The sequence below is a fragment of the Schistocerca americana genome, chromosome 10, assembly GCF_021461395.2.
Source record: "Schistocerca americana isolate TAMUIC-IGC-003095 chromosome 10, iqSchAmer2.1, whole genome shotgun sequence".
Lineage (NCBI taxonomy): Eukaryota > Metazoa > Arthropoda > Insecta > Orthoptera > Acrididae > Schistocerca > Schistocerca americana.
The window spans coordinates 62022756-62037011 of record NC_060128.1 but is presented as its reverse complement, the minus strand read 5'-3'; the positions used below and the strand labels follow the sequence as shown (position 1 = coordinate 62037011).

General features: G+C 40.1%; 1 protein-coding gene across 1 annotated transcript in view; it reads left to right on the top strand.

Moving 5' to 3' along the window:
* The first annotated feature begins 2461 nt into the window (after window positions 1-2461).
* The window catches only part of LOC124552664 (F-box/LRR-repeat protein 4-like), a 105573-nt gene continuing 93778 nt past the window's right edge, over window positions 2462-14256 (top strand). The window contains exons 1-2 of the mRNA XM_047126988.1: window positions 2462-2806; window positions 6109-6526. Coding sequence (XP_046982944.1) covers window positions 6366-6526 — 161 coding nt within the window. The 5' untranslated portion in view covers window positions 2462-2806; window positions 6109-6365. The remainder of the gene's footprint in view (window positions 2807-6108; window positions 6527-14256) is intronic.

Genomic DNA, 14256 nt, shown 5'->3' with positions numbered 1-14256 from the left:
GTTTTTAATTTTCTTGGTATCTCTTGAAACAGTTCGTGCCTTCTCGCAGACATAAAGGTACCTTGCACACTGAACACATCAACACTGTTCGCACTGGATTTTTCTTTGAACTGCAGACTGCACATTTTCTAGATGGTGAGTGAATTGGTTGTTTTTTACTGCTTTTGTGGCGAATACTTTCGTCTATGTATGGTTTGTGTGATTTGATCTGGGTTGCTATACCACTTTGGGATACAGAAGCAAAATTAGCTGCCACTGAAACTATTTTTGGAGCCAACGCGATTTTGTACACCTCTCGACAGAAGTTTTTATTGGAGAACTGCTCCATTTCGATTTCTTTGTGCATAATGAACGCATTTGTCACACTGCAGTCTAAAAAGTGAAGAAACAATCTCATCCACCATTTCTTGCTTTTTCTGTCAGTAGCATAGTCTGACTTTAGTTGATCAAAATTATCCACATAGTTCATACTGGAATTTTAGTCTTTCAATACAATTGGACAAGTGATATTGGTTATTGTTCCATCTTTCATTTTTCGAGTTACTGTGGCCACATCTGATGGTGAATGACATGTTGAAATCAAGTTGACTGCCCTGTTATCTTTCCGTCTATAGATTACTATGCCATCATTGCTTACTTTGTAATCAAATTCCCCTCTTTCCATTTCCTTTTCCTCCTTGAGTTTTGGTATGTTTTTCCTTCCAGGATTTATTGTTCCACAAGCGAACACACCATCTGATTTTAGGTCCTTGAACAGATCATATGATGTAAAATAATTGTCCATGAAAATAATATGATTCTTTCCACTAAGACAACTGGTTAAATTTAGAACCACACGACTGCACACAAGACTAGAACTTGCACAGCTTGTCATGAATGTGGGGTCATTTCCATCACTGCCATCACTGTCAGCACTGCTGTCACTAGAAGATATTTCTTCAAATAAAATTCGGTAACATTCGTCCTCAGTTATTCCTTTTCGGCTAGACATATTCGATGGAGACGAAGAAAATATACTGGGTGGAGCAGAAGGGCGGTGGTTAGCAGCACTAACCACACAGACATTTGTCTGTGAAACATGGAATATTCTACTTCAATTTAAAGTTACATTACATGTAGACTTATATGTGTTGAACACATAAATATAAGCAATTACTTACCAAAAATATCCGTATAAAGAAGAGCTACAGAGAATACTGCACGCCGCTTCCAAGAACAGTGCTAACAATGAAGAAGTATCAACTATTGTTCTGAATACGCGGCAAAAATTCGCGCAGAAGACCTGCACTGCCATCTAGCGGCATTTTAGGCAAGAATTAGGTGGCTGGCAGAGAGACTACTGGCCCCTGAGCGGTAAAGGAAGAAAGTATTATGTGTTTAGCCACAGTGACCACCGCCCATTGAAACCGTCTACGTATGTGGTTAGTTACAATTTTGCCTGCCTTCCGAAGAGTTAAATAGAATGAACAGAAACAGGTTAACCAAAGACAGAATTTTAAATATCTTTGGGACAAGAAGTCAACAATAGCCTGGTTTCAAGAGTTTAGGAAAGATTTGGAAAGAAACAATACAAGTGAAAAAGACGCAACGGTAAGAGAGATTTTTAAGAAGAACGTGTTACAACTGGAAGGATTCCAAAGCAGAAGGGGGAAGAAGACTGGATCAAAATGGTCTGAGGAGAGAAAAGGGATACATAGTAAGAAGATGGAAGAATATTGGAGGAAGAAGAAACAAGAACAAAGGAGGAAGCATTGGAATTGGTGCGTGGTTCTTAGATGACCCAAAAGAAGGAAGAAGAATACAAAAAGGTATATTAATCACGTATGCAACAGTATCATAATTAAGTACTATGTAGAAAAAAATGTAAATGTTTATACATTACTGTCATACACGTATAGGCGCACTTCATAATGTAGTTATCGGCTGCTTGTCGCGTACCGCTTGTGTGTTACTGTTGGTGGACAACACCGACAAACCCTTGCCAATACGTCGGCAACTACCCACAACAGCTGCAACATCAGCAGTATGGTCCAGCCAAACCGCAAAATCGACTTCTGCTGCAGCAACGCTTCAGAATGTTGACGGCAATGCTATTTAAGTCAAATATTTCCGTAAAATGTGATCATTTAAATGAAAGTACAGCAGAAGTGACGGCGAATGCATCAAGCAGCAATGACGTTTATTTTCCTCGCTTGTCACAAATATTTGGCTGTTTATTTCCGAATACGTCGCGAATTCAGATGGTGTGGTTAAGCAGGAATCTAAGAGTACAGCTTAAATAGAATTTGCTGCGAACTTCAAATAGGCAAAAACAAAGCGAGAATACAGAGGACGTGTAACAGAGTTTACAAATTTAAATCTGCACGCGGTTTAAATGTAGCGCTTTTTGATTGGCCTTCCAGTCCTAATTTTTCATTGGTCGCTTGGTCAGAGCTCGAGAAGGTGTGGTGGGGATATAAAATCCAGTGTTGTTTACGTTTTCGGTGTGATGTCAAATGTCAAAGCTAAGATTTAGAGTCGTACACTGAAACGTAAATTGTGCGGATAGTGAAAAGTGTGCGTGTAACAGCAACAAAATAACATCCAGAATTCATCAATTAACAACGCGCAACTAACGCAGTCACTTAAAAATACGCAACACAAGCGATAAATAACAAACCACGCCAGTTTTCCAAACCAAAACATCACAGAATTTTATCGATGGCTTCAGTAAAAGATTAGATTAGATTAAATTGAATTAACACTTGTTCACAGATCATGACTGCGACACTTCGTAATGATGTGAAACGTGTCAGTTTAACATAAGGTTTGTTTACATGTCATAATTCAATTGTTTCAATTGCCGTAAAATTATTAATTTATATTTAAAAATTGATCAATTGAGTAGAAGGTGCCCATCAGAAACCTTTTCAATTTATTTTTTGAAGCCTTGGGAAATTTTACTGGTGTTCGTAGATAATTTTACATATAAACACAACAGAAACACATTAACAGGCAAAAAATAACCTAGTACAGCTCAGGACAGGTGAAACAGATCAGCCGTACACATCACAAAGCAGCATTACGGGAATATCTGGTTTCAAGGCTGTATTCTAAACTAAAATGCATTCATTGCTGCAACATCCTTTTGCTCTAGATGACATAGTCTGTTAATTTAGACTTGGGCTGACATCTGTTTTCAGACTTAGGGGACAGGTGATGTAAAAAAGAAGTACATATGTAATATAAACAACCACAAATTTGTCAACAAATTCTTAATTTGCGTTGACTTTGTGTCGATGTATGTAAAAAAGGAGATGCCACAGCTTTGGTGAAGGATTTTTGGAGATTAAACAAAGCAAAAATTGTGTTCTAACTAGAAAATTAATGTGTATGAGGAAGAGAAAGGGATCAAGGATTCAACCCCGAGATTTTATCGTCTAATTTGTATGTCAGTTAAGTTGCCTGCTTATGACTGAACAGTATGTGGCTAAAAGATGCATGTATGGCTCCTCAATACAATATTTGTTTTTTTTTTTTTTTTTTTTTTTTTTTTTTTTTTTTTTTTTTTTTTTTTTTAGAAGTAAACTGTGTGAGAAGGTTTTGTCAGCTCTAAAAATGTACTTGTAGTCTCCAGTCTCCATTCACAGGTTCAACGGACAGTACACTTTGTGAAAGAACTGTGTAGTGGAGTGGTCATGTGTGGGTCTTTTCTGAAGTTGTGCTGAGAATCTAAAAGTAGTATGTGTTTTGTGAAAAGCATAATGGGTTGGCACACAATAATACTTTTAAATATCTTACTGAAGTGTGAATTATGATGTTGGTGTGTATTTGTAACCTTATTCCTTACTTCTCTTTTTATATACTTGTTTCACAACACTCATTGTTAGAACAGGTGGATACATGTTTACTCTAATGTTGTAATTACTGTGGTATGTAAGAGGTATTTGAGATTCCAGATACATATGTAATAGTAACTGCAATGAATAGGCCTACACTATTGCACCCAGAGGAATTGTTTTGTAGAGTGCATATTACCTTACTTCATGCTCATTTACTTCCACAAACAGAAACTATACAAACTGACTGAGGTTAGATGGGGTCTCAGCCTTTGTATCTGTAATATGGGTTGTTTGGCCAGCAGGAGAGGTGAAATAATAATTAAAATTGTATTTGTGTTTATCACTTAGTCACATAATGTATTACACTGAATGGTTTCACGTTCATTTTGGGACCAGTTTGATGCTTATCAATTTTATTTACATCATCAGACCGATCTGTTGCTTTGCTGGTAATGTGATTCCCGTTTTTAATTAGGCATAAGGAAAACATGACCTTTAGACTGAACACAACTTTATTAAAAAACTAAAACTCTGCCCAAACGGGACATGAAGGACAGGGTCGACCGAAGCATCCGATCCCACCCGTCGGCTTTGAACCGTGACGTAAGGCTGTTGTGGTGTGTGACGTCACGACGGCGCGGAATTTAGTTTGTGTGTGTGGCGTGTTTGTAGGTGTCGTTTTGATGCGATCGGTGGTGCTCTCTGGTGGTGTGTTAGGCGATATGTTTGGTTTAGTTTGTGAGTGTGGCGTCATGTGTGAATTTTGGTAAATTGCTTTTTTATGTCTTTGGGAGGTATGGATATGACTGACAGGATTGTCTCTAATAAAATTTTTTCAACTATTCGGATTTTTGGATGAAGTCGTGAAGTGTTCAGTACGTCGTGAAGAAATGAGGCTTACTTAAAGTTCCGGCGTCTCGGACCAGGGACAGCTGTATGTGAAGATTTCATAAGGATAACTGGTCAAGGGAAGTGTTCGATCCCAATGTGTGGCTGTTGGTATTGGTATCGGGAGATGTTTTTGAGCTGTATAGGTCAAGGGAAGTGTTCGATCCCAATTTATGGGATCGGGAGCTGCCTTTGAGCTATACAGGTCAAGGGAAGTGTCCGATTCCAGATGATATTGTGTTTAGTGGTTGAGTTTTGTGATGGATTTTTTCGTCGTTTTGCGTGGTTTTGTATGGGGGTGGCTGTCTAAATTTGTTTATATTTAGTTTGTCCCCACCCAAAAACCCCCTATTTCCCGCACTTGTCCCGTTAGTGTCATTAGGCTTTTTGTGGAACGTGTGTGTGTGTGTGTGTGTGTGTGTGTGTGTGTGTGTGTGTGTGTGTGTGTGTGTGTGTTTTCAATGTATTTTTGTCCTCATAATGTGTACGTAACGACTTTATATGCGCCATAATGGAATCGTGGTTTATGGTCGTTTCCGCCGTATTTGTGACGTCATGGGTCAAAGCAGATGGGCGAAATCGGATGCTTCCGTATTTCCGAAGGCCAAATGGCACCGACCGGTCGCTGTTTCATTCTCAGCCCACAGGCGTCACCGAGTGCGCATATGGAGGGGCATGTGGTCAGCACACCGCTCTCCTGGCCGTATGTCAGTTTACGAGACTGGAGCTGCTGCTTCTCAGTCAAGTAGCTCCTCGGTTTAGCTCACAAGGGCTGAGTGCACCCCTCTTACCAACAGCGCTCGGCAGACCGGATAGTTACCCATCCGAGTGCAACTTTGGTGATCTGATGGGAAGCGGTGGTACCAGTGTGGTAAGGCTGTTGGCAACGCAAATTTATTGCATGGAAGCATTAACAACTTGAACATATTATTTATGTAACATTCAGTGGGCACCAATTACTTTACCCAAAGAGCTGTACCAATTCACAAAAGGACAAGCTCGCTCGCTCTCTCTCTCTCTCTCTCTCTCTCTCTCTCTCTCTCTCTCTCTCTCTCTCACACACACACACACACACACACACACACACACACACACACACACACACACACCACTGCACTTCCCTCAGATTTAAAGGTTTTCTCCTGAACAATCTGCATAGTAGCAGGTTTAGATTATGTATATTCTGCCCGAGACTGGTTTGGCGGGGCATTTATGTAGGATTACTTTCATTCTGACAAAATGTAACTACCTTCTGGATTTTTCTGACAGGTCAGCAGTGATAACAGCTCATCTATGTTGATTAGAACTCAGTCCGTTGGGGATAGTCCATTTTTTAACATAGCAACTGTCACCTGTAATTCTGTTATTTGTGATGTGTGTCGTATTTTTACTGTCACAGGTGCAGACACAAGCCCCAACAGTGACTCTGTGCATGTAAATACTTATGGGGAAAGTTTTATCAGACTGGCTTCAATAAAATCAGATGACACGAAAACCACAGTCATATCCAGTGTGTCTTGTACACCTACTGTGTTTGGAAAACACTTAGCAAATGTGCAGCTGCAGTCAAGTTTAGAACAGAAAGACACAACTTGCCACCAGTCAACAGGAGACTGTCCACTGCCAGCTAACAGCCACACTTCTGAACTGCCCTCTATGACCACAACTGTAGATGATTTGCCAGATGAGATAATGCTGGAGATCTTCTCGTACATGAGCGTGAGTGAAAATGTAAACCTTTTGCAGAAGGTGTGCATCCGTTGGAAGAGTATTGCCCAAGATGCTAAGGTGTGGTATGACAAGCAATATGTGATTGGGTAAGAAGTTTGATCTCAATCTTAGTTTTTTATTGTTGTAAAACAAAGGAACTCTCTTAGATATGAAGGGTACCCACATAAAATTCCACTGATTTCCAAATGCAATTAAGAAGAACTGCAATGTCATGATAAGGATACATCACTTCTCACCACATAAGGGAGGCATTGAGTCGCAGATGTTAAGCTTTGGGACAAAAAAGTCCTCTGTCTCTTCTGTCTCTCACTTTTACACAAGCCCAACTACACACACATGGACACTGACTCCGGCTGCTGTAGTCCAACTATTGACCTGGACTGTCCATCACTTTATTTAAGAAAAATACTGAGACATAGGTATTTGGGTTTTGTGGTATCATGTAAATCAACTCAAAAACTATTTGTACAAAAAATTAGTGCACTTCGGCATTGGCTCCCTTAATAAATCGTAAAATGTTTAGATGGTACTGTATCTCAACACGTGTGCGCACAAGCACATCTGGGCTGATGGAGGCTGTTGCATTCTTGTGCAGAGATTGACAAGGTCACGTACAGGCTTGTTTTTCACACAGTCCCACAGGAAAAAATCCAGAGGTTTATTATGTCTTGATCATGGTGGCCACTTTGTCAGTCAGCCACATCCTGTCCATCGCTGTGGAAATGTTCAGTCCAGGAAGCCACAAAAATGTAAACACCAGTGCGGTGGTGCGCTGTCCTCCTAGAAGATCACATTTGACTGAAGCAGAAGAGGCTGAGGGGCAGCAAATTCCTGTTACGGACTGTTCAGTGTTTGTATCTGTCCAACTATGCTGCCTTTCATTAGCGCACACAACATATTTCCCTTTTGCCTGACTCTGATATGTTTCTGAAAACCGTGGGTTTTCCAAAACCTCAGGTGCAAAAGTTGTGCTGATTAACGTTTCCTGACCTGTGGAAGGTTGTTTGTTAGAGAAAACGACATTCCGTAGATGTGGTTTTGCCTGATCCAGTCCAACGTCTCTATAGCAAATTCGTCATGAAGCTGTTAATCATTTTGCTTCAGGGCTTACACAGTTTAAGCTTTGCAGGTGTGCAAGTGAATTTGTGCAGCACCTTGTGAACTGTTGAGTGAGGGATGTTTATCTCTCGTGCTCCTCGACGAACTGAATTTGATGAGCTTCTTCGGAAGGTGTCTCTGATCTCCTCAACCACTTTATCAGATTTGTGTTTTCTGCCAGTACCTGTCTGTCTGTTTACACTCACAGTGACTAGGTCATTGTTGTGGACTGGCAAGACAGCCAATCCACAGTGACGGGTAACCGAAAGGCACGCGCTTAAACTCACGCAGGCTGGCGTGAGGTCTGAAACAGGATACGTAATGAATGCTATAAAGAAAAGTACATAGCTTCTGGAATACTTAACTTTAATCCATAATTGTAGAACATCGCTCTTGATTGTACAGAAGTATAATAGCAATATCAAAGGATAATGGCGCCTTGCTAGGTCGTAGCAAATATAGCTGAAGGCTATGCTAACTATCGTCTCGGCAAATGAGAGCGTATTTGTCAGTGTGGCGTCGCTAGCAAAGTCGGCTGCACAACTGGGGCGAGTGCTAGTAGGTCTCTCTAGACCTGCCGTGTGGCGGCGCTCGATCTGCAATTACTGACAGTGGCGACACGCGGGTCCGTCGTATACTAGCGGACCGCGGCAGATTTAAAAGCTACCACCTAGCAAGTGTGGTGTCTGGCAGCGACATCACAGTCATCTTAATGTCTCTGAAATTCACGGAAATCTCTTTGGAGAGCTATGGTGATTTTTTTTCTCCACATACTGTACCACACACTGGTGCCTCTCTTGGGATGTGTTGATTACTGGTAATTATTTAGCACTGGAAACAAAACAAATGGAGTTGTTTACAAAGATCTCTACACAGCACTTTTTGAGATGCTTCACATGGCGCCTCAAACTGGAAGTATTTGTGTCTCAAATGTTTTTTAATTGTATTTGGAAATCAGGGAGGTTTCATGTGGACATCCTGTATTGAAGAAAAGGCATGTGCTAATATTAGTGTGATATGTGTTGATAAATGAAAAGCACCAGTTTGATTTTGTTCTAGAATATTGCTTTTATTGTGTTAACTGGTTTTTGACTTACAAGGCCATTTTCAGACATTTATGGCTGGTGCTTTTCATTTATTATAATGTTGTTCTACCAAGAAGTGACAGAAGATTCTGTTAACATGATATGTGTTGCTTTGTAAATCTGGTCAGGAGCCTGAAGTACCATCTTATCTATAGCTGATGCAGAATTAGATGTCACCATAATTAACTGTCATATCAGTATATTTACTACTGAGATGAACACCAGAGGTACACAATACGGTCCTTTGCTAAGTGTGACACAGTGTGTGAAATTTTGTGGGGTCCAGTTAGATAACAAGTTAGAATGGAGGCAACAGACAGATAAACTAATCAATGTATTCAGTTCATCATGTTTTGTTATTAGAAGGACTACCCATTATTTTGTGCTAAAGGTTTACTTCCTGTTGTCTTGTTAAATTTTCTTTTGAAGTGATGCACGTCAGGTACATAAAATACAGTATGAAAATTGTGTAAAGTAGATACCCACCCATCTTGCAGAAGCCTTACACTCAATTTCCAGCACTTTTACTGCTACCTGGATTTTTTTGTTTCACTGAGTGCCACTAGGTTATAAAGACACAAGAAATTTCCACAGAACACCTTCACTGTATTATAATACACTAACATAAAAGTATACATTACAGCTGTGAAACACTGCAATCATCGTTGTATTTCATAAACACTACATTCAAGACACAAAAACTAGGTTTGATTGGTGTGATATTGACACCAGTGGTACTCGGTGGGGGGGGGGGGGGGGGGGGGAAGAAGAGAGAGAGAGAGAGAGAGAAGAAGAAGTCGTATGAATAAATTTTAATGTGTTGTAAGAGTAAAAATGAACGAAACGTCATTGGATACAGTTGAATCAGAGGGAAAAGGTAATACAATTTGAAAATAATTGCTATCAAAATGAGGGAGATATATGTACTTCCAATGCACTTACGGGGTCACATTGACTCCAGTGATACTAGGAGTGTTAGTGGTGTTTGTTACTGGCAGTGGAAATCAGTTTTAGCTAAACAATCACAATACAATATCCAAAAAATTATTATTGTTTAGTCTTTGTGTCCTTGTTTAGAGTTAGTTTGAAGTAATGTAACTCTGGCACAAATGTATTCAATGACCTCACATGTAACATAGAGCAAAAAGTTTAATATCACTACATACTGATTGGATAGCTATAAATGTACTATCCCTCCTACACTTTATCTGGTTTCTTACATTCAAGTACCGGAAATTCTCTTTATGCCCCTGGAGAAAAGTGGAGCACATTGTATAGTTGCATGACATGTAGCAGTGTTTGGGTAACATGCCCCTGTTGTTACAGATGTAGTTAACTGACCTCACTAGGCAAAATATTAATCACACCATTAAAAGAACAGACCAGATCTCTTGGAATCATGTAGACAGTGTGGAACTGACACCAGGTGATCATATGGCACACAGTGAATGATAGAAGTATGGTGGGTCAATGTGAAGACACATGAGAATGGCAAAGTGGAGCCATTGTGTTTCCCGATTTGTTTGTGTGTCAACATGGACCGATCAAAATGTCTACAAGGAATGGTGTACCACTTGCAGGCATTGAGCACGGCATAAGAACAGAGGTCATAAAATGACCGTAACCGACAGGGAAGGAGGTGAGTGTTAAGTGTTGTTGGTAAAAATGTAGAATGAGGGTAGTGGCGTACTTAAGTTTTTCATCCAGGAATGTTGTAAGCACTTGCTGCGGTGTGATAGGAAGAGAAGAGGGTGTGTAAGCTGTTTGTGTTACATACCCAATGGAGAGCAGCAGGCAGACGACATGTTTTGAAGTAATACTTTCAGAAGGAAGGGTGAAACATGGCTGTAAACGAGGATTATAAATTTAATAGCTCCTTGTTTGAGTCACAGCTTTAGGACAGTGTTGCAACCCACAATATATTCGAAAAAGCAGTGAAATGTTTCTCTGCTTGCTGTTGCTACGCAATTGATCTGCGCCAGCACACTGAGCGAATCAATGTTTTTTTTTATGAAACCGTGGGAGGCGGTAGGCATATCATTGCTCTTCTATTAAATCATGAGAGAAGGTAGGTGGAACAATGTTTATTAATATATCAGATGTGTGACTCTGTTATTAATAAACATTGATTCACCTACCTTCTACGATGATTTGATTCAAAACAGTTGATGCACTTAAACAGAATGGTGGCTTTTTCTGCAATTCCAGATGATTCCATCTACAATATTTGATACATTTTTGTATCTCTGCACTTAATCCAAGAGATATGCAGCAACAACCAACTTCGTCTCGAAGAAATAAATCACTCATATGAGTCCACTTTAAAGCACTCACTACAGTAATCACAAAATACTACTCTTTTGAAACCCTCTAATACACCGAAAAATGTCAAACAAGACAACGGTATGAATTTTGGGGCCTCTGTTATCATCTCTCATTGGTTACATTAAAGAATCATCCCACTGGCTACATGGAACTAGCATATTGCCAACCTGTGAGTAGTCAGTAAGCGCCACTGTGACTGCCGCTGGCCTCGATCTAGACTTAAGCCTGTAGTTGTCATGACTTGTCAGTGAAAAACAGTTTAAAACTTGACAGGAATTGATGTTTTCAGCGAATGCAGGTTCATGTTGGTGAGTTTCGAGCCAACTTGACATTGAGAAGAGCTGATCTTGGTTGACAGATGTGACTAAATCAGTCTGTGCTGTTTCAACACTGTGTCAGAGTTCAGCAACAACAGTGTCTGGTGAGTGTTGGCATGCCAGGGTGTTGATAACCCTTGACCAGGCAGTTCCAGTTGGTGAGATATGTGGAGTCTGTATGTGGGTTGGAATGGAATGAGCGATGCGTGGTCTTGTGTTATCTTGTTGAAAGGAAACACTACAGAGACCTCCAAGATAGAGCACCAGCCTTAATACCAACTTACAAAATTACCAGCCTTTTGAAACAGGGATACTTGTGTTGTGTAGACAATGGCAACCCATAGCACCTTGTCAGATGCTGCACCCTTGTACTCACTTTGTCAGAAAAGCTCCAGGACAGATTCTTTAAAAATATAAACTTTGCCATGCGATAGTTTAGTGTCAATAGCTTCTGAAGAAGGCCAAATTGCTGTTTTTGTGGTCTTCATTCCTGAGACTGCTTTGATGCAGCTCTCCATGCTACTCTATCCTGTGCAAGCTTCTTCATCTCCCAGTACTTACTGCAACCTACATCCTTCTGAATCTGCTTAGTGTATTCATCTCTTGGTCTCCCTCTACGATTTTTACTCTCCATGCTGCCCTCCAATACTAAATTGGTGATCCCTTAAAGCCTCAGAACATGTCCTACCAACTGATCCCTTCTTCTAGTCAAGTTGTGCCACAAACTCCTCTTCTCCCCAATCCTATTCAATACCTCCTCATTAGTTATATGATCTACCCTTCTAATTATCGGCATTCTTCTGTAGTACCACATTTCGAAAGCTTCTATTCTCTTCTTGTCCAAACTAGTTATCGTCCATGTTTCACTTCCATACATGGCTACACTCCATACAAATACTTTCAGTAACGACTTCCTGACACTTACATCTATACTCGATGTTAACAAATTTCTTTTCTTCAGAGCGCTTTTCTTGTCATTGCCAGTCTACATTTTATATTGTCTCTACTTCGACCATCATCGGTTATTTTGCTCCCCAAATACCAAAACTCCTTTACTACTTTAAGTGTCTCATTTCCTAATCTAATTCCCTCAGCATCACCTGAATTAACTCAACTACATTCCATTATCCTCATTTTGCTTTTGTTGATGTTCATCTTATATCCTCCTTTCAAGACACTGTCCATTCCATTCAACTGCTCTTCTAAGTCTTTTGCTGTCTCTGACAGAATTACAATGTCATCGGTAAACCTCAAAGTTTTTATTTCTTCTACATGGATTTTAATACCTGCTCCGATTTTTTCTTTTGTTTCCTTCACTGCTTGATCAATATACAGATTGAATAACATCGGGGAGAGGCTACAACCCTTTCTCACTCCCTTCCCAACCACTGCTTCCCTTTCGTGTCCCTCGACTCTTATAACTGCCATCCGGTTTCTGTACAAATTGTAAATAGGCTTTCACTCCCTGTATTGTACCCCTGCCACCTTCAGAGTTTGAAAGAGAGTATTCCAGTCAACATTGTCAAAAGCTTTCTCTAAGTCATATGATTGTTTAATCATCGGCCATGTTTTGCTAGGGGTTGTCCTGAGCTTGATCCAGAACTTAAAAGTTCACTCTTTGCTCACAATTGGCATCCATTGTATCACCTTAACTAATTCACTAGGAATCCAAATGATGTGTTGCTAATCACAGCCATGCCACCTAGCAAGATTGCACGGAAATGTGTCTGAGATCATTTTAAGGATGCACACGTACTGGGTAACATAAAAACTGTGTTTTTTCCTTGTTAGTGTTAAAGACTGAGGATAAAAACTACTGTCCTGGAACTATTCGGACATAGGCAGTAATTGTGAGGAAAGCAATCTGGCAACATTTGTTTCCCTCATAGCATCCAACGCCCCGGTACAGCCATTGAATTACTCATTTGAAAAGATGATATGGCTTCACTTAACGTGTCCAGTTGTTCTCGCTGGCTGCATTACTATAGGTGTACCTCTCCTTACTGCTAGGTCGACAGAAGCTGTGATGATCATTGTAATCCTGGCAGTCTGCTGTGCACCAGATGCCATGTCCGAGTGGATATTCAACTTAACAGCAAGCAAGGCAACACGCTGACTCAAGAAATGGGACATAGCTGTTTGACCCTAAAGAGATGTCTTACATCTGCACCTGTACTGTGCAAACCACCATGAAGTGCATGGCATTGTTGTAATTATTAGGGTTTCTTCCTATTACATTCACATATGAAGTGCTGGAAGAATGCATGCTGTAATTACTCTAATTTTATCCTCATGATTCCTATGTGAGCAATAAATCAGGAGAAGTTGTTATTTAAAGCCGGTTCTTGAAACTATGTTAATAGACTTTCATGGGATAGTTTGTCTATCTTCAAGAGTCTTCCAGTTTAGTTCTTTCAGTATCTCTGTGACACTCTCCCACATATTAAACAAACCTGTGACCATTCTTGCTGCCCTTCCCTGTATATGTTCAATATCCCCTGTTTGTCCTACCTGGTTTGGGTCCCACACACTTGAGCAATATTCTAGAATAGGTCACACGAGTGATTTGTAAGCTATCTCCTTTGTAGACTGATTGCACTTCCCCAGTATTCTACAAATAAAATGAAGCCGACCACCTACATTATCCATGACTGATCCTATCTGATCCTTTCATTTTATGTCCCTACAAAGTGTTACACCCAGATATTTGAATGAGCTGACCAATCCCAACAGCGACTCATTCATATTATAGTCATAATATACTAGGTCTTCCATTTTTTGAAGTGCACAGTTTGACATTTCTGAACATTTAAAGCAAGTTGCCAGTCTTTGCACCATTTCGAAATCTTATCAAGATGTGACTGAATATTCATGCAACTTCTTTCAGACAGTACTTTGATACAGATAACTGCATCATCTGCAAAATATCTGAGGTTCCTATTAATATTGTCTGCAAGGTCATTAATACGCAACACGAACAGAAAGGGTCCC